The sequence below is a fragment of the Atractosteus spatula genome, chromosome 13 (genome assembly GCF_055471065.1).
Source record: "Atractosteus spatula isolate fAtrSpa1 chromosome 13, fAtrSpa1.hap1, whole genome shotgun sequence".
NCBI classification, from domain to species: Eukaryota; Metazoa; Chordata; class Actinopteri; order Semionotiformes; family Lepisosteidae; genus Atractosteus; species Atractosteus spatula.
In genome coordinates this window covers 40,660,225-40,687,949 of record NC_142718.1, presented here as the reverse complement: position 1 = coordinate 40,687,949, position 27,725 = coordinate 40,660,225, and the positions used below count along the sequence as shown (strand labels likewise).

At 43.9% G+C, this 27,725-nt stretch overlaps 1 protein-coding gene across 1 annotated transcript; it reads right to left on the bottom strand.

Moving 5' to 3' along the window:
- Nucleotides 1-372: 372 nt before the first annotated feature.
- Nucleotides 373-26,673, bottom strand: rab3gap1 (RAB3 GTPase activating protein subunit 1). Its single transcript, XM_088930128.1, has 24 exons — nt 26,620-26,673; nt 26,416-26,471; nt 24,383-24,458; nt 23,422-23,554; nt 23,115-23,193; nt 22,324-22,443; nt 20,751-20,916; nt 20,425-20,524; nt 19,734-19,815; nt 19,363-19,431; nt 18,926-18,999; nt 18,321-18,413; nt 15,632-15,801; nt 15,382-15,483; nt 14,955-15,127; nt 13,764-13,818; nt 13,095-13,430; nt 11,350-11,487; nt 8,197-8,424; nt 5,765-5,861; nt 5,564-5,667; nt 5,353-5,468; nt 3,052-3,154; nt 373-1,741 (listed from the first exon to the last, which is right to left on the bottom strand). The coding sequence occupies exons 1-24, from the start codon at nt 26,671-26,673 to the stop codon at nt 1,511-1,513; spliced, it is 2,955 nt and encodes a 984-aa protein (XP_088786254.1). The 3' UTR covers nt 373-1,510.
- Between the last annotated feature and the right edge of the window lie 1,052 nt (nt 26,674-27,725).

Sequence of the window (27,725 nt, the reverse complement as noted above, 5' to 3'; positions counted from 1 at the left end):
AAGGGAACCAATATGTCCCACCTGTCAAGAGCATCTTCATGTCCTCCCTCTGCTGGAGGCTGGATTGAGGGATGAGCTGGGACAGCGTCTGGTATCTAGAGCTCAGACAGCAGTGAGCAAGCACATGCTGGGGACAGAATCCCACCCTTGCACAGCAGGAGCTCTGCATGTCTTCAGTGAGTGCATCTGCTGCAGAAACAATCATATGCTCCTCTGTGAATTTGCTGAAGTTCTTCCTTTTAAATACAGTGTTAGACTATTTGTTATAGTTTTTTATTTAATGACTTTAAACTCCTGAAAGAAACCCGTTACAAGGGAGTCCTGATGTTATCAAACAATGCTTGCAGTCAATAAATAGAAGGAATGCTTTGATTCCCTTATTTAAAAGTTTAATACCCATTTAACAGTACTCAACAATGAATTATCCAGCTAATGATCAATACATTGCCTTTTTGACATGTACAAACTTTGGCTAATTCAACCTTTATTAATCATCTTGTCGGCACTTCCTGACAAGACGGATAAAAATGTCTGTAATGATTTTCCACAAGGGTATTAAAAAGGAAAATTCGGTCCAAAACAAAACAGCTTTTCCAGACCGCGTATTAGGTGACTGTATAATAATTGTACACTCCATGTGTCTCTAATGCCATGCTGTCAATGCTAAAAATCGGTCGACTCCGTGCATCCTCCTGGCAGGAGGCCTTCTGCCAGAACAAGAGGTACTTCTTCAGAACACATCAGGCCCACTGTAGTGTATGTGGGAGCACAGAAACATCCGCAGGGAGACGATCAGAACTCTGGGCTGTGAGCAACACAGGGCAAAAACACTCTCATGCAACACAGTGCGCAGCAATATCCCCCCCATCAGCAAGCTCAGCTCCAGACACACCAATGTTCGATCTTGTGACAGGTTAGACTGCAGACATGTTGGCTGAAGTCTTCAGATATTTTGGAGCCTACACTTATTATACAATGTACTGATACTTTCAGAGCAGAGTGCTGACATTCATGTTTGTTTTGGATTAATTTCCCCTTTACACAGTTAAATTACAGAATAATTCTATTGGTAATGGTTTACATTATTTATCGTATAAACTATGCTAACAACATTAATCATGCCATTTTCTAAATAACTGGAATTAGAGAATTAGTGCTACTTTTTACATTGTAATCTTTATAATTGCACTTTCCACCAGAGGGGTTTTGTATTAAAAACACTTGCCATAGTCTCAGCACACAAGCAGAGGTGAACAACGGTAAAAGTTAAATCGATATCTTTATGCACATGAGGAAAAATAGAACCACATATGGCATTTTATAAATACCTGAACCCCCTCCCCCCCAAAAAAATACTGGAATGCCACAAACTTCGCGCAGGAGTTTCAGGTGGCACATAAGCTGTTGAGATGTTAGGATAGATACGTTCTGGATGTGACGATGTCAGCCGCGCTGCGCTTAGGGCAGACTGATCTTTGCTCCGGCTGCTCTGGAACCCGAAGCGAGGGCATCAGAAGAAGGACGTGTCCGAGGAGAAGGCCCCAGCCAGCCGGAAGTCCTCCCTGGTCAGCACGCAGAACAGGCGCTGCGGCAGGGCCCGGGAGTAGGGCGCCGGGCGGGGGGCCAGCGCCCGCAGGATGAGCTCCCGGCCGGCCGGCGGGGGGAAGTCCGGACAGGGCTTCCTGTCCCCCGGCGAGCCCGGCCGCTCCAGGTCCTCCTCCACCGGCGCCAGCAGGGAAGCCTTGGAGACAGAGGCACGCGGTCAGCACCCCATCTCAGAGGGCCACAGAAGGCTTCCTCCCCTCCTCGGTGGGCTGATGGTTACTCATATGGAAGATGGTTAGATGGCATAAACACAGAGGCACCCGTATGAAGACTACCACAGGCAAATAAAGGCCACTGGCTTCTAGGGATCCTTATCAAGCTGACACCCATAATGTCTCCCCCAAAACTCTACGCTAAAAATTAATTTACCAAGCCCGAAGGCGAAGAAATGACCGATACTGAAAAGCGTGGGTAAGAAGAAGTGACCGATACTGAAAAGAAACCCACTATTAGGAGACGAGGAAAGCAATCTGGGTCAAAGCAAAACACAAAGTCCCCAGTGCCAGCCTCACTCCAACAGCCTGTTAGGTCTGAGCTGCAGTTTGTAAAAAAGTGGCCTTGTTCAGCCAGGCCATGCTCCTCCACTGCGCACATGAGGCACACTGGGATGGGAGGTGGGGTGGAGAAGGGCTGGTTGTTACCTCATCAGTAGATTCAGCCAGCTTGAAAGGGGTGAGAGAGAAGCAGCATTAAGAGAAACAGAGGATGGAAGAGAACCAACAGAAAAGTCAGGTGACCAGAAAGAGTTAGAAATACTAAGAAAATGATTTACCATTACACAATACATGACTTCATGTGTTCATTTGTGGGGAAAATACACACACAAACAAGTAAAAGATACCAACCTTTAACCTTTTAAAGTTTTTCAGAGAAATTTGTTAAAGCCTTCCTTAAAGAACAGTTTTATAGGATCTGTTTTACCCTTTTCTAGCCAATTACACACTCTTCAGTTAAAGGTGAGCACAGCGGTACAGAGTTCAACCAGTTTGAGTTTTTCAAATCATCTCGTTATTGAGAACAATTTTTTTTTATTTCACCACTACTGACATTTTAGATGTCTCTTTGCATGTGACAGCTGTTCTGAATCAGATGGGCTACCTCTACTTACTCCAAAGCCGCTGCCAAAAACGAAGCTGGATTGAAATGATGTGTTTTTATTTCTGAGTTTAGAACGTTTCTAAGAGTTTGGGGAGTTCTAACATTACAAATCAAGTCTCAAAACTACAGTTCATGAAAGTGATTAATGATGCAGTTCCCCGGATGTCTACAGCGGCCCTGCCCTGTGATCACCTTTAGAGACTGGTGCGAACGTCGATGACACAATCAGCCGAGCAGCTCTCTGCACTGAAACACTGAAGCCCCTCGCCACTAACCACCTTGAGAGCCGGAACCTGTCGCCTCAACAGGAAGAAGACATGTCCGAGTCTAGGAGAAGGCTGTCCTTACCCTCTGAGCGCTCACAAACAGTTTGTGAATGATGCTGCCAGCCGGCCCCCTCCCTGCTCCAATCACAGGCACCTCCGGCTCCTCCAGCAGACAGCCCACAAACCTGGCGAGAGACAGGAGGGGTCACTGCTTGATCACACCCCTCGCATGACTGACAAGCCCTTCGGCTCTGGGACATCAAGCCCTGCGACTGCGGGACTGCGGGAGGCTGGCTGGTCCCCACAGCCGCACACAAACACAAGAGTGACAGCATTATTAGCTGGAGTGACATTTAGAATAAACTCCCCTTCCTGGCTTCCACTGGGATAAGCTTCCACTTATTGCCCTAAAGCAATATTGAGGCTTGATTTTATGAAGCTGAAACTAGGAAAGACTTTGTACTCTAAAAGTGCTTAGAAGCAAACGTTTTAAATAGGGTTAAATCCACCATCATTAAATCTACTGTATTAAACTTGAGTTAAGGCTGAATGTTACACATCTTATACATGAAAGCTGGATATTATATATGTATTATATAATGTGCATTAATGATTTAGTACAAAAAAAGAGAAAACGTATTTCTGTTTTACGCGCTCAATCAGCTATACACAAGCAAAGTATTGGACATTAATAACAGATTAGCTGGTGTCATGTTTTTAATCAGCAGGCAAACACCAGATAAATGAGATCTCAATTGCTCAGGAAGGAATAGCATGATCATACATGATTAACAATTAACCAAGCCACATTTCATTACTAATGGATTATTGATGAGTAATTTGTCACACACAGTTTAATAATAAACTGCGTACAACTTTTCTACTAAAGACACCCGCTATGTGGTATATATCAAAGGTATTCAGGTAAAACACAGTTCAGAGGAGCCTTCAGCAACAACACAAACCTGTTTATAGCTCTTTATTCTTTCGCTGTATCTAATTATCCTGATCATGTCATTTAGCAGACAATGTACTCTAATGCAATCCTAACAGATTCAGTGTGTGTTTTAATTATGCTTTTTGTGTTTCTCCTGGAATCCGGTGCTGCTGTTGGAACGTATGATAATGATGTTTCAGCATGAATAAAAACTGAAAAAAGGAAGGGTGCCACATCCAGAGCGACAGGATTCTGCTGTAACAGAAACAGCTGATGCATGAAGTAAAAGGGTTAAATCTTTCCGCTTTCACAGCTGAAGGGCTCTTTTAATAAGACGATTGTGTCTTATTCTTGTCTGAACTAAGAGAACCTTTAAATAATGAACATCTTACAGGAAAACTTCCTGACATGCCCCCTGTGTTCCTGTCAGATTCTACCAGCTCCCAAGCCAGCAGACTCTCTCCCCACACCTGTGACTCCTGCCTCTGCAGCCTTTCAGCAGTCGCGTCTACACTTGGTTTTACAGAAAGGGGGGAAATCTTTAAATAACATGAGGGCTGATCGCGGTAGCGCACAACTCCTTCCCTGTGGGGACCAAATGAAGAAACAGCATCAAAGAAAACCTGCAGCATTGTTTGGCAAACATGTTCTTATCTGGTAAGAACACCAGTTGCATTATCAATAAAGGTAAAAGGTCTGTGTTAATACAGGAAGATGCAACTGGTTCAGAGTAAGGGATACGGCAATTATACCAGCACACCAATTAATTCAGACTGCTGCACACATCACTTACTTTCAGGGGGAAAGAGTTGGCAGGCAATCTCAGCTTCCGTGAAAGCGCCGGTACAATACTAATATTTCAGTGCCACCGTGATGGAAAGGCACACACGAATCCGCTGAAAAGTTTACAGTTGTTCTGGGAATGCGCTTCTCAAAATTTAATTTCGGTCGTGAACAATAACTATGGGAGATGCCGTGCCACTCGCTGACGCATCTCAGTTAATGCTCGACAGCGAGACGTCCAACAGGAAAGACCATTCTGAGGAAATGCTCTTTGTTTTTCTCGCACCTGGTTGGGAAACTCACATGAAGTGTAACGTGGCCCGGCGGCACGTTTCTTGTCTAGCCGGGTATGTCTCCCCCCCGCCTCCCCTTCTGTTTTTTAATTAAAACACTGCAATATGCATCGTGTATCTCTGGAAGAAGTATACGCGGAATGTAACAGCTTCTGTTTCTCCCCACTCGTGGGACTGGGGTTAACAATAAAAGGAAGTGCTGAAAAAGATTAATTGATAAATAAAGAACAGTAATGATCTGGGACTCCTCTGAAAGCCTGAAGCTGCGTATTATTACTCTTTCTGGAACGTCTGCACTTCAAAACGCAAAATGAAATTAAAAGGCCGACGAGCGAGGATCACCTTCCCCGCATGACCACGATCTTCTCACCTTTCCAGCTCCTCCCTGTCATCCACCTTCTCGCACTTGCCAATCCCAAACTTCGCTTTCAGGGACCGAGCCCTGGCAATGATGGCTTCCCCCAGCATGATCTGGTTAATTAGGTCCTGCCAGAAACACAAAGATAAGGAGGCTTCAGCTCCCTGCTTTCTGCCCAGGTCCTCCTCACCACAGAACAAGCCCCCCGGGCATTTTCACCTACCTCCAATTTCTTGTAGTCTGGGTTTGGGTGATGCAAGAGCTTACTGCCAAGAGATATGATCTGCTGGATGGTCTTTCTAACAGATGGGATATCTTCTACCGCCTCTGTCAAATACATTCAAGGTATTTTGTACAGTTTAGTCCATTAGAAGTAACTCAAATCAGCTCTTATCTTCAAGTGGGGGGAAAAAAAGGGACTGACCTTCCTCTTTCTCTTTCAGAATTGCAGCATGGATAATGCAGGGCAGCAGGTGTCTAGTAAGGTCAGCCGGCTTCTGCTGAGCTAGGTAATGCAAAACCTGAGAAATGATAAAGAGCAGCTGGTCTGATACTTTCATCATGTGAAATATGTGTGGCTGGGTAATTGCATTATTGAATTGTGCATTAGAAACGGTTTGCTTCATATCTATAAGAGAGACTAAACTAACGCTGACTTGATTCTTCTTTTTATAAACACAGTGAAACATGTAGGGAGGGCAAGGAAATAAATCACTGACGGCTCTGGTTTCTCCCTTTATCAGTTTGGCAAAATGCTGACGGTCTCAAAGGCTTTTACCAGCTTGCTACAAAATCTGAACCTACTGAGCTCCCGTCTGCTTGGCAGCTGTCTTTTTTTCCAGTGTGATAAAGCTGTGGGAAAAGATGCACAGTGCTGACATCTCAAGACAAGCCCAGTCACGGCATCGCACTGACCAGGGCACCATCCCCTCGCAGACCGGCGGCATCATCCGTCCAACCAACATTCTTCTAGATCCACTACTGCATCCACGGGCCGGAAGTAATTGGGAAACTTCCCTCAGGTTTCAAACACGAAACAAACTGATTTTGTGACTTGCTCCACGTATGGTAGTGGCTGTGAGGTTGCATTACAGTTCTGAGACAGGGTTTCTAGCAGATTAAATAGACTGAAGTTTACTTCAACAAAAACATATACAGAACCTGCACTGGAGTAGAAACATGCTTGAATACCAAACAGTATAAAATAAGTAGGATAAATATTGTGTAGTCCCTAATTAAAGAACTTGTCATAGCAAGTCAGTTTAAATGGGTCTTTGAGCCTGAAACTTTACAGGGTTGCCAGTTTTCAGCAATTATTGGTCTCATTCCTAACTTGACTTTTAAGCCACAAATGCTTCTTACTAAAGTCTGACGAGCATGATTTACATTATTCAAAACTTAAATTATTTTTGCTACATTAATATGTATTGTGCCACTGAGGTTTCCCAACATGTTATAGCAAGCAATTAGAGCAGTACTCATTTATAGCAAAGACAAGCTCAGTTTATTTCCCCCTGTATGGACACTATTAGCAAAGACAACACACATGTGAAAGGGCTCAATTACCTCTGTACTGCAGCAGAGAACAAGCTCACATTTTCATGCACGTTCCTCACAACCAGCTGCTTTTTAATGCAATTGTAAGGCATGACAGACTAGCATTTGTAGGCCTTTAAAAATGACCTGTCCTCTGTCATAAATAGCCTCCTTCTGTTTGTAGCTGTGATTCAAGAAAGTTCTTTCTGTCCCCTTACAGGCGAGCTAACATTTTCTAATAATTATCCCTAAATTAGCAACCGAATTTATAGCTGACACCTACATCACACGTTTTTTTCCCTAAAGGACGAAAGAGGAGTGTCACAGTGCATAATGACTTTCAAAATCGTCAGGCTTTTCCACCAGGATGCCTTGTTTCGCACACTGCCCTGCATGCTTCACTGAAAGCATTCGGGGCAAGGACAAGGACACTCCTAGCAGCACCTATGGGGAAGCAGGCAGCCCAGTGTGATGGCCTACTTTCGCTCCTGCTCGTGACTGGTTAAGGGAATGCCTGGAAAGACCTAGCGGGCCCTGCTGAATCTTGAGAAATAAAGGATCGGATTAGTAGTAAAGGCACATCAACCATAAGACCTGTTAAACACCCACTGTGGGCAACGCTGCAGTCCACACCTGCGATGAGAGATTTCACTCTTTCGTTGTACCAACCCAACATCGTGTCCAAATGGCCTGAAAAAAACCCACTGGGTGCTGGCAGGGGTGCCGGCAAGCCCAGATGCCACAAGCTTCCCCGTGCGGTCATTCGAAACCCTGTGTGCGACCGGGTAATGAGGTCAGGGGTCAAGCGAGCAAGTGGCGGACCATGTCTTGGAACCCGTTTGCTTCCAGAGAAGAGTTCAGAAGCACCGCGAGCTCTACAACCTCAAGAACATCTTCATACAAGAACATCTTGCAACAGACATGCTCTGGAACACCGTTTCATCTGCCATCGGTGCACAGAACAAGTGGTGTATTTAATAAATCGTGTTACGTAACGGAGCTAGAACGTAGTTTCCGCTATCCTCTGTTGTGTAGTTACTGAATACGCCGTTTGGTTATACTGTTTCGGCAGCGTTCGCCCTAAATCGTTGGCAACAAGAAAAGAAACGAGGGGCTCGTGTTACTGGGCAGAAGGCAGCGGAACAGAAAAAGCTCTGGAGACGGAGCTCGTGTGCACAGCCATCTGCGTAGACTTGGCTTCAGGAACGAAGCGCTCCTTCTTGGGGTGTTAACGAAGTTCTGCAGCGCGGAGTGGAAAAACCGGCACTGGAGCTGGCATTTCCTCTCTCACGAGCTCTGCGCTCAGTCCTGCCAGGCTACCTTCTCGGCTTCCTTGGTGTCGTCAAACAGCCTCCTCTGCCGGCGCACCGGGGTTGGCTTGGCTGTCTCCCAGGCCTCCACCCACATGTTCCCTGGGATCCTCATCCTGGCGCTCAGCTGTCCCTGGATAACCGTCTCTCCCCTCTCGTCAACCACCTCCTCCTCAACATAGTCCCGAGGGGAATACCACCTGACAAAATCTTCCAGGGAGCAGCCCGGGTTCGCTGCCTAACGGGAGAGAAAAAAGAGCAGCTTACTGCCATTTTTAATTTCACTTGACTTGACTTGCAAATTCCGATAGGCTGCAAAATTACAGTGACATTCACTAGATTTTTCAATATATGTTTTATGTGTTCTACTTGTAAAACAAGTAATACCGTCATCCAGGAAACTGCAAATAATGTTGGCGTATATATCAGTCCATGCTGAAATTCCCAGATCATTAAAAAAGACAAGGGTAATGAAACAGGGAAAAGTAGTTTTTTTGGAATTTTCACTGGCAACAAACAAAAGGACCAAAAGCTCACTATTGCTTCTTGAATCCGACCTTTAATAAAAAAAAAATCTCCTTAGATTTTCCTCTACCCAGAGACGAAAAAATAGCTGAATAAAAAAAGTGATATTTTAATTTAAAAAAATAGAAATATTGGACATCTTATTTGGCGCTGCAGGTTATTTTTCTAGCGGCACGATGCTGGAGCTGCTGGGCTGTACATATCCAGAGCCAATTTCTGCTCCATCAAATGTTTTGCACGCTGGAGAGGAACAAGCGACTGACCCCCTGCTGTCAACTGCAGCGAAGCGAGTCTGCTTTCTCCACCCGAGTTTATGGAAGTAGTACTGGGGGAAGGGGATCTGTCATGTTCTTAAGTCTCACAATTTATCATATTAAGACTCCTCTATCAGCCCCATGGGAGCTGATAATTAAAAACCAAATGCCAGATTAGGCTTCGGTAAGCACAATTATGTGCCTCTAGCTAAATTTAGAGATGGTATTAAGCTAGGGGGTTATTTACTGTATACCTGATTGCAGAATATCCAGTAAGACTGGCAGTTATTGAAATGCCACAAAGTGTAATTGTGTATCTCTACAGACTAGTCTTCCAAAAAAAGTGAGGCATTTCATAACAGTAGAACTATACGGCTCAACAGAAAAATACTTAATAGACCCTCACACAAACGACAAGCACCATTACTATTCATATTGCTCAGCTGGGATCATCAAAGTGAAATATAAAAGCTTGCTCAGTGCAGAACTAACGGCGGGCTCATTTACATCCTGTCTCACATCTGAAGTGCACTACAGTACGTTTTACAGCACACCTTGTTATGTGGGTAATGATCATTATACAATGAATTACCATGGAAGGATGAAGAAAAAAAAGTCAAGATGCTTATGATAATTCAAAAGATTCACAATCTGCTCTGAAGGATTCTTTCTTCTATGAAATATGTTTTTTCTTTGTCTCTCCACGTGGAACAATTACTTCCATCATCCCAGCACAAATTATAAGCAGACTGATGTACTGTTTTTCTTTTTAAAAATGAAAGATTCAGGTAGTGGACAAAAACTGGACACACCTGGGTAAGGGAGAGACGACAAGGGCTTTTGCAGTTTGTCTCTTGTATTAATGAATACATGCTTAGGGTCATGTATAAAAGTGCTGGACAAGCCTGGTAAGCTTGTAATATGGGCTAACATTGCTGCAAGAGAAGACCTCAGTGAGTCTGATTGCTGGGATGCTTTTTGCCGGAGCTTCAGTAACCAAGACATCTCAGCATGCTGATGTAGTTCAGGTGGGGAGCTGCGTCAGCATGCGTAGGCTGCAAAGGAACAAGTAATAGGTTTATTCCATGCTGAAAAAAAGAAGAGAGAAAACACAACGTTTCGGCCGTGGAGCCTTCTTCAGGTGTGTGAGGTTCGCTCTCACACCTGAAGAAGGCTCAAAGGCCGAAACGTTGTGTTTTCTCTCTTCTTTTTTTCAGCATGGAATAAACCTATTACTTGTTCGTCAGCATGCTGATGTTTCTCAAGCAGCTGTGTCTAAGGTGATGTCAGCATGGACCTCAGAGGAAAACACACCAGCAAAGAACAACAGTCTATGGATGAACGTACTCCGGGACAGTGAAAACTGTGCATTAATTTGAACTGCACAGCAAAACCGGCAAGCAGGCGCACATCAAATGATTGCAAGTTTCAACCTGGGGTGCAAACAGTTAAATTAATCAGAACCAGTCTACCAAGACTTCCACAGAGAGGGGCACCTTAGTCGCGTTCCGGTGCTCAAACCTCATTCATACCAGGCAGTGCTGCGAGTCCAGTGGTGCAAAGAGCACAGACAAGGCACCACCGAGCAGTGGAGAAGTGTGATTTTTATGACACGAATCGTCCTTCATCACATTATTGACAAGGGAACTAGAGCTCATGTAGCACCAACCTGAAGAGCTCTGCAGCCCTGACAGTGGATCAACATTATGGTCCAACACTCTGTTAAGAGGCTTTACATTGGTGTCCATTTTCTTGTCCACTACCTGTAGGTTTCTCATTATTGAAGGAGATTTCAAGTTAGAACAGCTTCCATGATTAGTTTTTTCCAGCTGACAGAGAGACGGGGATAAATAGTAAAAGTTTGAGACTGAGCAGCTGAGATGTTCAGTAAAGAAAAGCTACAATGAAATTAATTTTCATACTGATTATGTTCTTTGCTAAAACAAACCCCATTAATAACATCTTACACTGCATACTGACAACGCTCAATGTTAAATATAAGCATGCAGTCAAAACTCTGTTAGCACTTCAATCATATCTATAAAAAGAAAATCACATTAAACAGTGCGCTCTTGAAAACCTTTACTACCAACTCAACCTTAATGAGTTCTGAACTAAGAATACTTTGGGCCTCTTTCAACACCCAGCTTTCACAACCTCTCATGGAAGAAAGCCTACGCTCTGTAAGCGTGCAATCCTGTATTTTGCACACCTGTCTCCAGATGTTCTTTGTTATTTCCATATGTACATGTTGTTGAGCACGAGCCAGAGGGAACAAGCGGTGACAGACAGAGCTTCAAAAGCATCAAAAGGCAGAGTGGGGATGGGATGGATTCTAGCGAAGGGGCTGGTGTTCGTTAGCGCGATGATTAGCGGCTTCGTACCTTGAAGGACTCCATGTCGGAGAGCAGGCAGGCGCTCTGCATTCGAGCCCGCAGATGCGCTCCCTCGGCTGATGTCCCTAATTTGGCCAACACCTCTGACTGCTCTTCTAGCAAATCCTCTGTCATCGGCGCCGGCTCCTGCGGAGACGAAAAGGTCAGACCTTGTAATTAAGCTGCTGCAGTGGGATTTGACGACTTCTATTTTTTTTTCCCAGGAAGAAGATGTCAAACAGAATGAAAAGGGCTGACACTTAAAACTGGGCCCTTCGATCTCCAAGTTCATCATTTTTAATGAAATCCAGAAGAAACACCACCTGCCCGCCATATATGAGATGGGCTCTACTCGCAAAGCTGACAGCTCCTGAGCTTTATTGCTCTGCACCAGAACTGCCACAACACTTCAGCCACGCTCCAGGCCCTAATGAACACACTGCTTCTTTTGTTCAAGCACGCAGCCTGCTGGTCTGCAAAGCACGGCTGTCTCTGTACAGCCTCACGGGACATGGAAATCGTGCAAAAAAGGGTTCACAGACCCAGCCATCCATTAATAGAAAGCCGAACTTTCCCGAGAAATGTTGTAGCAACCTGAAACTACAAAACGCCATCCTGGACAAGGTGCCAGCCCTCTACAGGTCACACACACCCCCATGACCTGGAGACGCTGAATAACTGAGCCGGCAAGTCACTGGAAGGTGGGAGAAAGACCCCAGAGGGTTTCCCAAACATGTGGAGATCATGCAAGTGAAGCAGCGCCAAGTCAGATTCGAACCCGGGACAACAGTGATGTAAGGCACAAGCACTGCTACCTCAGCTAAGATACTCAATAAGAAATAATTGGAATCCCCTGCAGGAGCCTTAGGGTTTCACAAAGCGCTCAGCTACATTAGCCGATAAAGCAGAAAAATTCAATTCTGAGCTGAGAAAGTTCTAGACCGTGATTCACATTTAACGGCGAAGCATTTCCTGAACAGCTGTGGATCCAGTTTTGCACCTTCACATCCTCAAGGTTTAGTGGTGCAAAGATTTTGACATAAAATTTCAGAATCACTTACAGTAAGTATGTTGTAAATCCAAATGTAACATGACAACGAAGAATACCACTTTTGATTTGGAATATACTGTATAAAATGAAATTTGCAAACCTAAGTAAGTTATAATTTTAATTAAAAAAACGTAACCCAGAAGAAGCATTAACAATGCTCTTGAGAATATAAATAGGACAGGCCTTTACAGTGAGTATCATGCTACCAGTAGACTAATTAATGTGAGAGACCAAATCTAGGGCTATCCAGTTCATTATTGATGAACACTGAATACTCTGAATTTATAACAACTCACTTGCATAAGTTTGATATAAAACCAATTAACTATAATAAAGATAATTCTACTAACAAACAGCCACCAAGCCAAAATCAAGCCACCGTTGATTTTTAAAACAATTTTTAGTGCATCATATTTATATAGATCTTATATTTAACACAGATCTTTATTCGGTAGAACAGCCGGTATGCAAGTTCTCACTGGAGGTGAAGAGGCTTTGCAATATTCAGAACAGCAGGGAGACGAAACTCCTGCTTTTCAGCGGGAACGTAACCTCACCTCGCTCCTTTACAGCCCATCCCTGCAGTATCTCGCCTCGCGTCCACTGACACATCATATCGATCACCACGCCTCAGCCGTCGCAGGTGCTCCCCTCGTCCAAACCCCAGCGCGCCCGTGTCTGAAGCCGCCCCCGCTCCTCTCACCTGCGTGACTGGGATATACAGCGGCTCCCGCGTGCGCAGCAGGGTCAGCTTGCCGTGAGGGTGCAGGCGGCCCTCGGGCCGGGCCCTGGGGGCCTCCTCGCCGCCCTGGGAGCCGTCCCGCAGCTCGTCCGCGTCGCTCACGCACTCGAAGAACTCCTCCTCACTGTCGCTCCACGAGTCCCAGGACTTCCCCTGGGCCGCCTCTGGCGCCGGGCCCTCCTGGCCCGGCCTGCCGTTCTCGCAGCCCGACACCTTCCTCTCCCTGGCTCCGTCCGGGGGGCCGGCTCTCCGCCCCTCATCCCTGGCCTTCTTCCGCTCGATGCAGCAGTTCAGCATCTGGCGAACGGGCACGGAGGGCGCTGATGCAGCTCGCGGCTGGGCACGGCGCCCCCAGCAGCGAGCCGCGCACACCGCCCGCATTCACGAACAGCCCAACATCAGCCCCGACTGCGCCCTACCATGAGCAACACAACCGCCTGCACATAAATTAAGACTCAAATCAAAGGATTCGGCAGCCGTTTAATTCCCTTCACACTGTAATTACCGTCTAAAGAAGAAGCAGTAATGCATCTGTGGAAACGTGCGCGAAACCTTTTCCAATAAAGAGGATTACACGATAAACATGAGCAATGCTCAAGAAGCATCTGGACTAACGTATAGAATAGTCACCTGAAGCTTCTGGTGCAGTAGGCAGCATCTCAGGTCAGGAGGTCCACTGCCTAAACTAAGGAAAAAGGATATTTCTGCGTTAAGAAGCGGTTACCAGTTAATGTGAAAGAAGACGGATCTGGATTAATGATTCCTGTGTGACAGCCCCAGCAGCTGGATTACAGTAACAGGGGAAAAGATTACACAATAAATCACAAGCAGTGCAACAGCTGCAGCGAGTTTTATCAAGCTCATTCATCATTCTTAATTGCCAGAAGAGAGATACAGGACTTGATTGAACCAGAACTGTCTGATCTTCAGCAACATTTTGTCCGTTATTTGCGTGAGGGAAACATCTTGGGAGTAGGTCCTGAAGATGTTTTGAAATTAATTTATTGTACTTGCATGATTATTTTCCTTGTACCTACACATAACAGAAACTGTATATATGTATATAGTTTAAGTCACACTGGATAAGGGCATCCATCTCCTTATGTAAATAAAACCTGAAACCATCATGGAAAACAGATTTCTTGCTCTCCGGACATTTACTTTCCTAAATGTTGGAATCACAACCTCACCTCACATGTAGAGGTGCCGAGAACTAATCCCTAATCTAGTTGAGAGAGATCATGATGGATGTTATGAGGAAAGTCTAACTTTGGAAAGATAAATCTCATTTGTCAATATAAATAATGTCTGTCTTTCTGGACAAGACAATGTAAGAGTTTCTAATAACATAACCTTGCTGCAATATAGCACTTTCCATCCCAAAACGCTTTACACATACGAGTGGAATCTATTCAGCCACTGCCGAAGTGCAGGCCCACCTGGGTGACACACGGTAGCCCCCCTGCACAGCAGGTGAAGGGAGAGGTGAGAAATTACTTCACCAGGTCAATTAAGGGAGCTCAGATAGAATAAAGCTGGAGAGGAGTTGAACCCGAGTACCGGGGCTAGCAGCTCTTTTTGAAAAGTGTCATGCAATCTTCAAATCCTCAGAAGCATTACACCTCCTACAGCAGAGTACGCAACGTGCCACGGGAACTGCTGGTCCAGAGGAAAGAGCGCCCCCTACAGGTCTACCTGTCTTCCATCGCAGTACCGAACCTGCAAGATCAGACCAGCTCAAGCTACAGGGGCGGCAATGCTGTCGCCCAGGAAGGGCTGTAATAAATCGGGCTTCACCTCTAGTGCCCAGAGGGTGCTTACCCAGGTATGAGGTAGTTATTTTCCCATCTGTAACGCATTTCCAGCACAAACTCCTGCCACAGGTGAGCCACGGCCTTCACTCCTCCGTGGTAGAAGTTCACCATGCCAAGACACAGCGCCAATCTGTACGTCAGGGTGTCAGCAGGGGAAGATTTAAACTGGTTGTACAGGTTCTAGGAAAACAAAAAAGGAATCATGAATCATGCAGTACAGGCAATGAAATGTCCAATTTTGTGTTCTTTCTATATTCCACCTGAGCATCTGATTTTTACGTTCAGATGTAAGCCATGTTAAAATGAAAAACACTTCACAACTGATTGAACTGATTCTTTCTTTAACACATTAAAAATTTTATTGATTGGATATTAAGATACATATTTCTCTCTATTCCACATCAAGAACAGTAACCAAAGTGTTGTGAACCTACATAATCCTCCGCATCCTTCTCAGGCTTGCTGTTTGCATTAGGTGTGACAGGCTTTGCATCGTTTGCGTCAGATGGTTTCTCAGCAGCGTCAGGGAAGAGGTACTGCATTAAAAGTGAAGACAGATACATTCTCACTGTACTTCTGTGGTATTGCTCTCTTTAACATTATATTCAACAAAATGACTTGTTTATAAAATGCTTGCAAAGCAGAAAGGCTTGATAGTTCTGCTTCAGATAAAAGCACACTAACCAATAAGATCGAATTGAGGACGTCAGTGCTCAGGGGTGACTCCTCCACTCGGCGATGCCTGCGGATCCTTTTCCTTGCACTGTGCACCATGTTGGACACTGAGAGCTTATGAATGGGGACAGTGCTGGGCTCCGTCAGCTTCGACAACGCATGAGTGATGTCGCTGTTCTCTGCAACGACAAGTCAGCGCTGGCTTTGCCTGGTACAGTAAGTCTTCTCTGAGAGAAACAGCAGGTGGGAGTCTGCGCATCACCAAAAACAGCTGCTCAGCTGCAGGTGTGCGAGCTTATCCAAAATGAACCATATGTTAGAAACGATTTCAGATCGACCATTTCAGGGTTCACTTGCAGGTCTTTACTTTTACATAGCTTCAGCCGAGAGAAAAGCTCACCAATATCTTTTATAACTCACATCAGAGCAGTCAGTCAACACAAAGGGAGCACTTCATAAAAGCAGGTAGCAGGTCCACATCACCTTACTGAAACACCATGATGGCTTTTGTACTTCGTCCATGAGAACACTGTGAGGATAAATAACGATGGTCTTGGCAAAGTGGCATGTACCCATCCATTTTCTAACTGCTTCTCCCAGTTCAGGGTTCTGGGGGAGCTAGAGCCCATCCCTGCAATCAGTGGGCGCAAGGCAGGGTACACACTGGACAGGATGCCAGTTCACTGCAGGGCACACACAGACACACTCTCACACCAGGGCAAATTTCCCCAGATGCCAATTAAACCACCAGTAGCACCCATAAGAAACCTCCTCAAAAACAGGGAGAACATACAAACTCCACAGAGATAGCAGCCCATGTTCAGAATTGAACCCAGGGCCCCAGCGCTGCGAGGCAGCAATGCTGACTACTCTACCAGCGTGCTGCCCGTGGCATGTATGTGTGATGGAAAATCATCGTCAAGTGTTACAGAAGCCTGTCGATGTCAGGAGAGTCTCACTGCAGAGCAGACAGGAAAGCAAGCAGTGGTAGCAACTTGAGGAGGTTGATGATCTCAAACCAATCTGCCAAAAAGTGAAAACGATTCACTCCCTAATTCACTTTTCTAAGAGAAGAGCTTGTGGAAAAACAGATACAGTACTCTCTCTTAAAAAATCATAACACACATTTTCCCTGAAAGTGCCAAGATCCATCACAGCTGACGACCTTCGCCCGATTTGAAAATTGTTAAAGAAAAGAGAATTTATTCAAGGATCAATTATTTTTGTTTGCTGTAGGGATATATAAGAAAGCACAACTTTTCTGAAATTAAAATATATTCAATATTTCGGTGAGTGCATAAGAACACATAGAGACTGCAATCAGAAGAGGCCAGTAACCCATCTAGTGCATTTGGCTGCTAGTAGCTAATTGCTCCAAGGATCTATTCTAGCCTCCTGATCGTGGGATCTGTTGAAGGTATCAGGATGTCAGATTCAGCAGTGTTGTGCTCCTGACTCCCTTTGTGTACAATAACGTCAACAAAATTGTCAAAACAGAATGATATCGAATAATATGTTGAAGGGGCAAATGTAAAACAAAAACAGACAGACGGACGCAATGGCAAACGCCAGCGCTGAAAGTGACTTAAAGTCGGACATAAACACTAACAACAGGCTTAACCCAAATCATAATCCAAAAGGGGGGCAAATGTGCAAGCCTGTGGATTTTGCAGTTGTGCAAGGACGTGTTTTTCTATCCATCTTCTGAAAAAGATCATTCTCCTATTGTGCTTTGGTCCCGCATCGTGATCATAAACCGAGAAGCAAATGTTTTCTAGTTTACACTGAAGTGTAAAATCTGATCATCCCCCTTTCTCCTGACAAAAGTCTTAATTATTTCAGTCAAATCGACTTCAAACCAACATTACAGTCAGAATGGCATCCTAATGCATATAAATTAAAATAACAAAATTCTCATGTCGGGCACCAACTCATCAACCATATCATAATGGAATAAAACAAACATTTGCCATTGATAAGTCAGTATAGTTACTGCCTGCAGTTGAGTACATGGCTATTTTCCACGCTTGTAAAAGCAATTAACTTTAATCATTTTTTATGAGTCACCTACAGAGTATGTAAATAGGGGAAGGAGGAATTCTGACTGCATGGACTTCTGTCTTAATAATGCAATTTCCACACCATGCCAGGACACCCTGTTAATGTCCTGAAAAAAACCATGAGACAGTAACAGCCTTTACCGCCCTAGTACAACAGATGGTAGTTCTCATCAATAACCCCCAATGTTCCCAAGAGCCATTCCACATATATCTATTCATCTATACAGAATCGACAAGGAGCTTGTGCATGTGCTCTGAGCAGAGTGAAACGTTATGTGAAGCCTGACAGGTCAACATCAAGGAGAAGATAAGCGTTCAGCTCACTGGATTCATCAGCACCTCCCACCACACTTATAGCTCTACCGTTTGTTTTTGTTTTTAAAAAAAAAAGCTAACTCAAGTCCATATGTCGCAAAATGAAAAAATAAACATTTTAGCTGCCTAAAGTGAGTCTCACGCTGGTATTTCTGATAAGAAAAACCTGGGTTTAAATTTACTGCAGATTAACCTCCTGGATCCATCAATTCCTGTCATTAACATACAATCAACAGCCTTTAGTCCTGCTAATAAAGGTAATGTAAATATTCAAAAAAGCACGGCCCCATGATTGCGAAACGGAATGGTTATTCTCGGAGTACCTTTGCCCTCGTCCTCGATGGGAGATCTCCCAAGGATTTCGTCAGTAGACTCTTTTCGGCAGCACAACTTGAAGAACTCGGTAAGGAAGTCTCCTGAAGGACAAAAACACCCACAAGGGTAACAAAATCAATCAATACGTACTCACGGCATGTGTAAAATCATTAGAATGAATTAAAAAACACCCTTTGCTGCTTCACATTTAACATGAACAAATGTACCATCGTGTTCAAGAGGTGATGTATTTTTCTACAAAAAGAATAACCTTTTTAAAATAAAATAAGTAGTACTAAAAGATACATTCTCAGAAACCTTTTGCCTTAAGCACCACCCACACTTTTCTCAGACTGTTCTGCCTAGTACTGCCGTACAAGTCAGATCAGCTGAGGTGAAAAGTCCCCAAGAGGCAGCACTTACTTATCTGATACTGTTTTACAACCACCAAACTAAACATCAAGCTTCAGGATTGGAAGTTCATATTAAAAACAAAAACATATATTAATACAACAAGGTTAATCCTTTAAAACACATTTACAAATAATTTAACAACCTATTAAATATTACATCTAAGAACAGTTATTAGTGTTTATCTCACAAAAGGTCTCACCCAAAAGGCACTGAGGGTTGTCAGCTTTTCTCACTCTTACAGACCACTGAGGAGCCTGAAGTGGATCTAAATCACTAGACAAAAGCACGTTATCGGGGAAAAAAGCAAGTATTAACACTAAAGTCAATTCAAAATCTGAGAATTAAATAGACTCCTTCTGAACTGGCAAAGAAGATATCATAAATGATCCACATACAGTACGTGATTACAATACTAATTAAATTCCAAGTTTTTCAGAGAGTGACATCATACTGAATGGGAGACTGAACATCATTATTTTCCCACCTTGTGTTTAGTGAACGTTAAGCATCCACATCTGGGCTAGAGCAATCATGGTCTCTTACACTTTCTTTGCACTTTGACAATTCAAAGGGTGAAAACTTGCACGACTGGTAGGAATTAAAATTTTAAGCAAGAAGGAAGTGAAAAATACTCACGAATAAACATCATTGTCAACAACGATGCCTTCAGACAGCTGAGGCCACGCAGTAGCAAGGTGAAGCTCACTAACAAAATATGCATAATCACCATCCATTCAGAATCTTTTCATTCTTCATAATTTCACTCATTTGTAAAATGCCCAAATATTAAATTATACAGAATAAAAATGCCTTTTCTGCTTATAGTGGCTTAAAGAAGCAAGCTTAAAGTGAATGGGCAGCCTCTCTCAACACGGAGTGAAGCTATGTATTCATTTCCTCATACTGGACATGAAATGGAAGATCACAGCTCCGCACTGCAGCTTTAATGGCTGTCAGTCCAAGCCAAGTGAACCACGTCAGGAACGTGTCGTGAATGGCTCATCTACCTGATCGGATCCTCGCAAGCCCCGAATGGCAACTTCCCAAATTCCACACCTCCCACCTCTCCACCTAGCGGGGCGTCGAAGTCTACAAAGAGGACACATGAAACAATTACCTGGCACCTAAATTACCTAAAGACCAGAAAAAAACAGCACGTTCAAGACCAATAAAATTATGTGAACCTCACTGTCCAAGATTACAAACTGACATTGCTTCTAAAAACAAATGTGTTTCTTTTTTCCCCCCCAAATCAGCCTTTCAAAGGCTGGGACCTACCAGGCTTTTCCAATGTGAAGGTTTCTCGGCTTTGCAAACTCTGCTTTCTTTTCCATATTAATACCAAAACAGGAAACAGGAGATGAGGCCTGGCATTTCAGTGTCATTCCTTGCCATTAGGTGCTCACATTATAAAACACCTTCATTTCTCATCATTAAACCGGTGTTGACACAGACATTTTTTTGTTTTCTGGAAGAACACTGACTCACCCGGTCTTTCGCACAAAGCACAGCATTCCCTAGGGTCACCTGCAAACAGTGTGCATTACGTGCGAAAGAAGAAAAGGGCTAGAAGTGACAAGAGGAAGATGGACTACTATCAGGAAAGAGCAGATTCCGGAGTCAAGACAATGCATCTTCCAAGCTGCCACAGGGGGGGAAAAAAAGCCCCACTTACAAGCCAATAAACACTGTACCAACCTGGAGGCTGCTGGGGCCAAGAGTACTGCTGCCAGTCCTGCAGGATATACGTAAACCTGATTGCTATGCTGATGGGCGGCATGGGTGTTAATGGGCATCCCTTTCAAACAAATGAGAAAAAGCGATTGAAGTGCAGGTTAGTGACCTGGATTTCTGCCGAAGTCCACATCAAGAATAGGAGAACGCTCTTCCGCAACAGAAAATAAGTTTATTTGGGCTGCTGACAGCCACATCCAGCTGTAATATGCAAGCCACCCACCACACACGCCACGGCATCTGAACACTCACAATCGTGTGGTAAGAACCTTGCCAGAAGAAACACTTACAATCTTTGATTTGAAAACATCCAGCAACCCAGACAGGTGGTTGTACTGACTGGGCACTTTGCGGAGGTGGACCATCTCAAAGTCTGTGCGCACACCGGGACCTTGACATTCGCCCACATACATCCGCCTCCATTTCTGCTGGATCTGTACAAACACTGGCACCTGGCTGATTGAGACACAAAGGACAGAACAACAGCAAGGAACGTTATGTTCACCTTGAGAAGGATATTTAGCTGCTGCTCTCTTCTGGAACAGGTGCATACAAATGCATTACCTACTTGAGCTGCTATAAATATCTATCACCCTTCGCCCTAAAATACAGCTGAACAACACCATCTAGTGGAAATAATGTCAAAATCAGACAGCACAATAATTGTATGAACATTTCAAGCAGATTGAGGTAATAATAATTATAACAATTCTTTACACTTTTTTATTTCACTTTTCTGGACACTTAACTCAAAGTACTTTACAGCTAATGGGGATCTCCTCCACCACCACCAGTGTGTAGCCCCACCTGGATGATGCGCCAGTACGCTCACCACACATAACATAACACCCCTACTCTTTTCTGGAACTGCCCTGGGATTTTTAATGACCACAGAGAGCCAGGACCTTGGTTTTACTTCTCATCCAAACGACAGAGCCTTTGGATCCTCTAGAATAGAGGTTTCTGGTCCAAGTTCTTAACCACAGGCTAATTGATTCAACTGTAATAGTTGGAATGTATTTCTAAATTTGCCTTCAGTCCTTAAGACGTTAAACAGGATTTGAAATTGGTGTCATCCCTGTACCTGTCCTCATTCAGGTGTGCTGCCTGAAAAGTGACCAAGGACCTCTGCAGAAGGAAAAAATGCTTGCTGTGGATGTGTTTGATAGTGTCATTCCCACCCATGTCTGTTCGTCAACTTCTAAACTAGCCAGAGCTGTTTAAGACATAAATAATGGCCAGCAGGTTGTGGAAAGGCTGCACAATGTTCTGTGTGCTGATGTAGTTGGCAACGGTACCCCCTGAGGCACTGAGCAAAGAAACACATTAAATAGAAGCAAGCAAGTCATCAATTACTATAGGAGATTACTACAGCAGACACTAGGCGTTTTTTTCTTGGCCACAGCTGGGAACCCTTGAACTAGAAACAACTCTTCATGCTCCACCGGCAGCACATGAATCTTGCAGGATGGTAAACTGTAAAACTGGAAAATTTTAGAATGAAAAGGTAACAGCAGGGATCTGGTTTATTTGGCAATGGAGCAAGTAGGGCTTAATTCTGTGGTGCAAAAAGTGTTTTGAGTTATGGAACTCTGCTTGTCCCAGTGTGCAGAATAACTCATGCCAGCACAACATCTTTTGGACACTAAAATTAAAGATATACAAGTTTTTTTTCCTCTGACTAAGCTTTGAATATTCTGGGTGTTTTGTAACCTGACTAAGCTTTGAATATTCTTGAGTATTAAAAACACATATAAGGCAATTAAACTGAAAAAAACAGAGAGTCCATTAGAAACGTGAGGTACTGTCTCAGAGCTAGATGCCATAAAATGTCTATTTCAGTTGCACACTGCTGCCACCTACCAGCCAGTGTTTCCCAGTGAAATAGCGATGGAACTGAGCAGCAGGCTGCACTTGGATTCACTGATGACTGCATCAGAGTTGGCTCCCGGGGAAATTACAACAAATTCTCGCAAACCATACCTGCACAGGAAATGAAAGGAAGGCAATTTACTTCATTACATGGGATGTTCAGAAGAAAGGGGGAAAAAAAGACAAACACACTGACACCCACTGGAAAAAACTGCATCAGAATACTATAAAGCAGTAGTTAATTTTTTTTCAGAAAATTCCTTTACTGTTTGTTTCAACGCTTGTCGAAAGAACACAAAATAGGGGCTCCTAAGTGGCTCAAGGGGTAAAGATTGAGAGTGCAAACTGAGCCCTACGGCCCTGCAGGCACTGGCTTAAGCCTGAGCAGTGAAATCGGGCGACTCAGAGTCCCAGTAAATTACTGTGCACCACTGCCTGTCCGAGCACTGCCAAGGGCAGGAGAGCTTCAATCAGTCACATTTCCCCCCACCTGCCTCATAATAACCACTCCTGTGAACTGCCAGCTGACTGGGAGGTTGCAGGAACACCAGTGAGAGACATCTTGCTTCCCCAATTAGAGCGAACGCTCCAGTAAGGCACAGCACAACTTGCAGTGTTTTATGATGAAAGCCGCTGACATGAGGGCAGGTGTTCATTCTTCCCTTACACCACAGGGGTCCTACCAGTATCACAGACCACCACAAAACAGAAAACACTCTGGACACTTTTTTTTTCCCCCATGAAATGGAAATGAAACACGAAATCGTTTTTTGTTCACGTACCATCTGACTAAACAGTGAGCGATGGGCGGGAAATCATTGTTCATGCACAGCAAATCTTGCATAGCCACAGGGAATGCATCTGTCAAGAAATCAAAGAACGTGGTCACTGAAGACACCCCGCCTTCCAGCTACTCAAACATGAAGCAGCTGTAATCATGCATTCAAAACACCAAAAGGTTTTTTAAAACAATGTGAAATTTACAGATTCATGATTAATGGTAACCACAGCGTCATAAAGCATATATCATCAATGATGTAAATTCTTTGAACATCCAGTCTGTTTTCTCTGTATGCAGAAGGTCCATACCTTCTTCAGGTTCCTCTTTGCCCTCTCTGTCAGATGACTCCTGTTTTAGACAGTGATGGGTTATTGCGAATCTGAAATCCGCAAAGCAAATTTCCTGCTGTCTTTCTTCCCAGGTGCCACTTGTATATATTCCCTGGACAGAAAAGACAGAACATGGTTTAAAAAAAATGTTTCAGTTGAGGCAATTTTCGAAGCAATTTCACAACCGAGGTGACTGTTCTTTGACTGAATACATTTTCCTCCCGATTATCATATCCTAATTCATCTCTTTGCAAAACTGTTATTCTCTTTAAATGCTAAAATATCTACATATCTATTTAGTAAAATGCTAAAATCTCTTACTTCCCCTCTTTGAGGCACCCACACAAAAAAGAAAGATTCAGCTCTGAGGAATGTGTGTAATCAATGACCGACTATAGTCAAAGTGCCTTTAACATCGATTTGACAGCCCCTGACCTTCAACATGCTCAAATGGCAGCTGAAGTGCGGAAGATGAAAAAAGCACTAACTCTTCCAGACATACCACGCTCAGGCAAGCTAGAGCCGAATGATCGATCCTTTCCTGAAGACCTTGTACAGTAAGGCTGTAGCTCGCAAACCTCAAACTGCACTGGAATGGGAACTTTATTTCTGTAACTAACGCACATTTTAAAAACTTCTTAAATGGGCAAAATCATTTCTGACAATTTTGTTTTTAAAATAGAACTACTTTTTACAAGCATCACTATCAATAACATTACATTGAATCTAAAGTACAATCACACTTGTGCTTACCTTAAACTTTTAAAACATTGTGTCAAAAGTCTAATGTTCACTAGCTAGACTTCTAAAAAACAGCGCAAAGGGTATTTTGACAAATGTGTGCTTCGCCAATTGTAAAACGTAACCTTAAAAATAATGCAGTATGTTACAAACAGACATTGTATAGCTAGACAGTGCAAGCAAACATCTGAGCTGCTACCTTCTCCAAAGGCTTCCCCACACTGCTGCCAATCAGCTTCCAGTCATTCAGCACCTCCTCCACCCGAGACACGAACCTAAAGACAAAAGTATACAACAAAAATTCCAAAACACATACTGCATTCTACTTCAGTACTTCATAGTAGTGATGAATTTTACAGTCCAAGCCCACAATGAACAATTTCCAGTGCTATGCATTAAGTGCACTTATTTCCGGACAAATATCAGGAAATCCCACATCATGCAGTAGGAGAGGAGGTTCCTCCATCAAAGTTAGATATGTGTCAGAAACCCTCTGCATGTTCTTGTGCAAATGGCATGACAGCGGACAGTTAAATTATTTTTATCATTCTGTAAGTAATCCTAGAATTTTGAGTTACACAGTCCTGTCAGACTGGCATGTATGGTTTGCGAACAAATGATTAGCTGAAAAAAGAGCAGATTACATATGAAATTGAGACAAAAGACAAAGCAGAGTTAATTACCCCACAAGTAAAGTGGACAGCTTAATCAGCATAAACAAGTGTAAAAACGTGAGAAGCCACAACACAGCAAATTTTCTACTTTAGTCCTTAAGGTGCTATAAAACATAAAATACACTCAAACACAATTTTTAAAGATTGAGCACAGACATTGAGATTACAATTTGTAATCTACTAGAAATTCTGCTATAGGCTCAGTAAAGATCGACACAATTTCCACGAATATTTGGAAGTGAAAGCAGCTTTAAAACCGCACACTTCATCGGGGGGTTCTGGGGCTTGGATTTGTTCCTGCATTGTCAAGGCATCTCCTGAAAGTCTAGCTGTGAATGAGAGACACCTCGCGCAAAAATTATGTGTGAAACTTTAAAAGATGAACTGAAGGACTAAAGGGAAATTGAACAGGGCTGCCCGGTGGCTAGCACTGCTGCCTCGAACTCTATCTGGGAAAACTGGCCCTGGTGTGAGTGTGTGTGTGTCCGTGTCTGCCCCACAGTGGGCTGGTGTATCCGGCCCTGCACCTGTTGCTTGCCTGGATAGGCTCTGGCTGTCCCTGCAACCCTAAACTGGAGAAAGTGGTTCGACTATGGATGGATGGCTGGATGGATGAAATTAAACAGCACTTCAGACAATTTTCATGTAGGGAAAATTGTGCAGCACACAGATAATGACCAGCTCAACCGATAAGCTCAATAAAATAATGAAACATTCACAGAGCGCTGGTAAAGGTCAGCTCGCACCGTGGGAGGTTTTTAATCTGCGTTTCCACTTGACTTGTGGTAGGACATGTTCCATCTCTCCTGCCAAGATAAGGCTGTTTCCTCCTCCTGCGTGTTGTGTTGCTTTGGTCATTCAGCAACACACAATCGTCTGCTTATTTGCACAGGTAAATGAATTGTGCTGCAGCCTGTAAACAGCCAGGTCAGCTCTGGCTAAGAACATATGGCAGACATGTTTACTCCAGAAGCAAAAGCTACAGTCACAAGGAGACTAACAGGACTAAAACCTCCTCGGTAATCGCTGTTAATGTGCTGAAAACGCTTTCGATCTGGTACCTGGCCTCTGTCTGGTACGTAATGATCTTAATTTTTTTTTAAATCAAACTCAAAGAGTATTTTTCAAGCACTGACTGTGCCTGCGAAGAGCAAAACAAAAAAATAAATAAAACGGCTTCCTCGATTAGAGCTCAATTCAAGGTCAGCGTCATTCTGCAGAAACAAGACACGCCGGAGCCGCCGCTTTCGGGAACACCTCGCTAAGCAAGCCCTGCTCCTGCCCTCATCCCCTTCTGGCACTGGGCAAGTGCTCGTCTGTGTACACAAAGTTACAAACTTGTGTCTGATCGTATTCTTCTAACCACCTCAACCGGCAGAAAGAGAGAGGGGGAAAAAACCGACTCGAAACCGATGACAGCACGTCTATACACTCGCAGTGCATGCTCTTCGCCATCAGTGAACTAGGCAGGGTCACACGCCGGCTGCTGTTGCCGTGGCTGCCCTGTGAGCCCGCAGCTGTCCGGGCTGATGTGCTGCAGGCGTCACCACCACCTTACCTCTCCCACTCCGAGGCGGTAGTGAAGTCCGTGATCTCGAAAACCTCAGACTCGGGCTGTAACAACAACAACAACGGGCAAGCGAACTGCGTTTAGAAATCGCACATCCAAAACGCGCCCGGTTGTCAGCGCTCTGTTAAATTTAAAACTGTAGTTTATTTATTTTTTCCTGCTGGGTCTGAGTACAGTTAGCGAGATACTCACGTCACTGTCCGCCGCCATCATGGACGTCACTTTGTTTTCCTGCAGCTGCATCATGGGAACTCCAGCGCCGTCCGCCAGCCCCGACTGTTAGGGAGCGTCAAGAAACTGCGAACCTTTTTAACGGGCTCGGTTAATGACGACTGTGGGGATAAGACTCCCTGAATTTTAGATTGATGAAGGGCACAAAGCATATTTTCTGCGTTTTGGACTGTTTATTTTTTTACTTCTCATTTTGGGGTGGCACCCGATGTGTGGGTGTTGGCGCTGCTGCCTCACAGCTCTGTGGTCCTGAGTTCAATTTGTAGGCTGGCATTGCTTCTGCTGTTGGGAGTTTGCATCTCTCCGTGGATGTGTGTTCTCTTGTTCAACCCACAGTCCACAAACACGCTTCCACACAATTACAAGAATCCAATCTCTGAAAGGTCCCGGGTTTGAGTAACCTGCAATAGAGTAATTATTCCTTACAATAATTCCATTACTCCCATTGCCTGCCAGGCTAGACTTCACCATTGTTTTGCATTATCTTCCTTATGGCTATATTTTCTCTAGTTCTAGTGATGTTTTACCCATTATCGCCACTAGATGGCAGTAAATAGAAAGCGTTGTAAAATTATACAGCAATGTTACCAAACACGGTTGCAGGCGTCCTGTGAAGTGAGTGTTGTAACTTTTTGTATACAAATCAGAAATACACTGCATTGTCCAGTAGGCTGAGAAAATGTATGTGTGTAGTATAAAGCCAGACAATTTTCCACTTCAATGCGCGGTGATATTTCCCTGTGATCTTGACGTAAGGTAGCTAATGACAAAATGTCAACAAAACCTAAAAATGTTGAGGCTGATGAGCTTCACAACTCAGCTCACCTTTGACCGCACTGCCGAAGAACTTTCGTCTAACAGCGATTACAGTTAAATAATTTTTACTATGTCTTTATAGTAAAACGTTTTCTGCCATCATTTTCAGGGTGATGTTTGATAAAGGTCTCAGTACTAAGGAAACACGAGACAATCGCTGTGATTGAAGCATATAACCTTTATATAACAGGTTCCCACTAAACTCGTAATAAAGTCTACTTCCTCTTAGTTTTTGATTTTTATGTTTTTAA

Coding starts and splice junctions, on each gene's coding strand:
- rab3gap1 (XM_088930128.1), bottom strand. CDS start 26,673: ATGATGCAGCTGCAGGAAAACAAAGTGACGTCCATGATGGCGGCGGAC. Junction 5,862..8,196: donor ACACCAAGGAAGCCGAGAAG/GTAGCCTGGCAG, acceptor ATCATTTCTCAG/GTTTTGCATTACCTAGCTCA. Junction 5,668..5,764: donor TCTGAAAGAGAAAGAGGAAG/GTCAGTCCCTTT, acceptor TGTATTTGACAG/AGGCGGTAGAAGATATCCCA.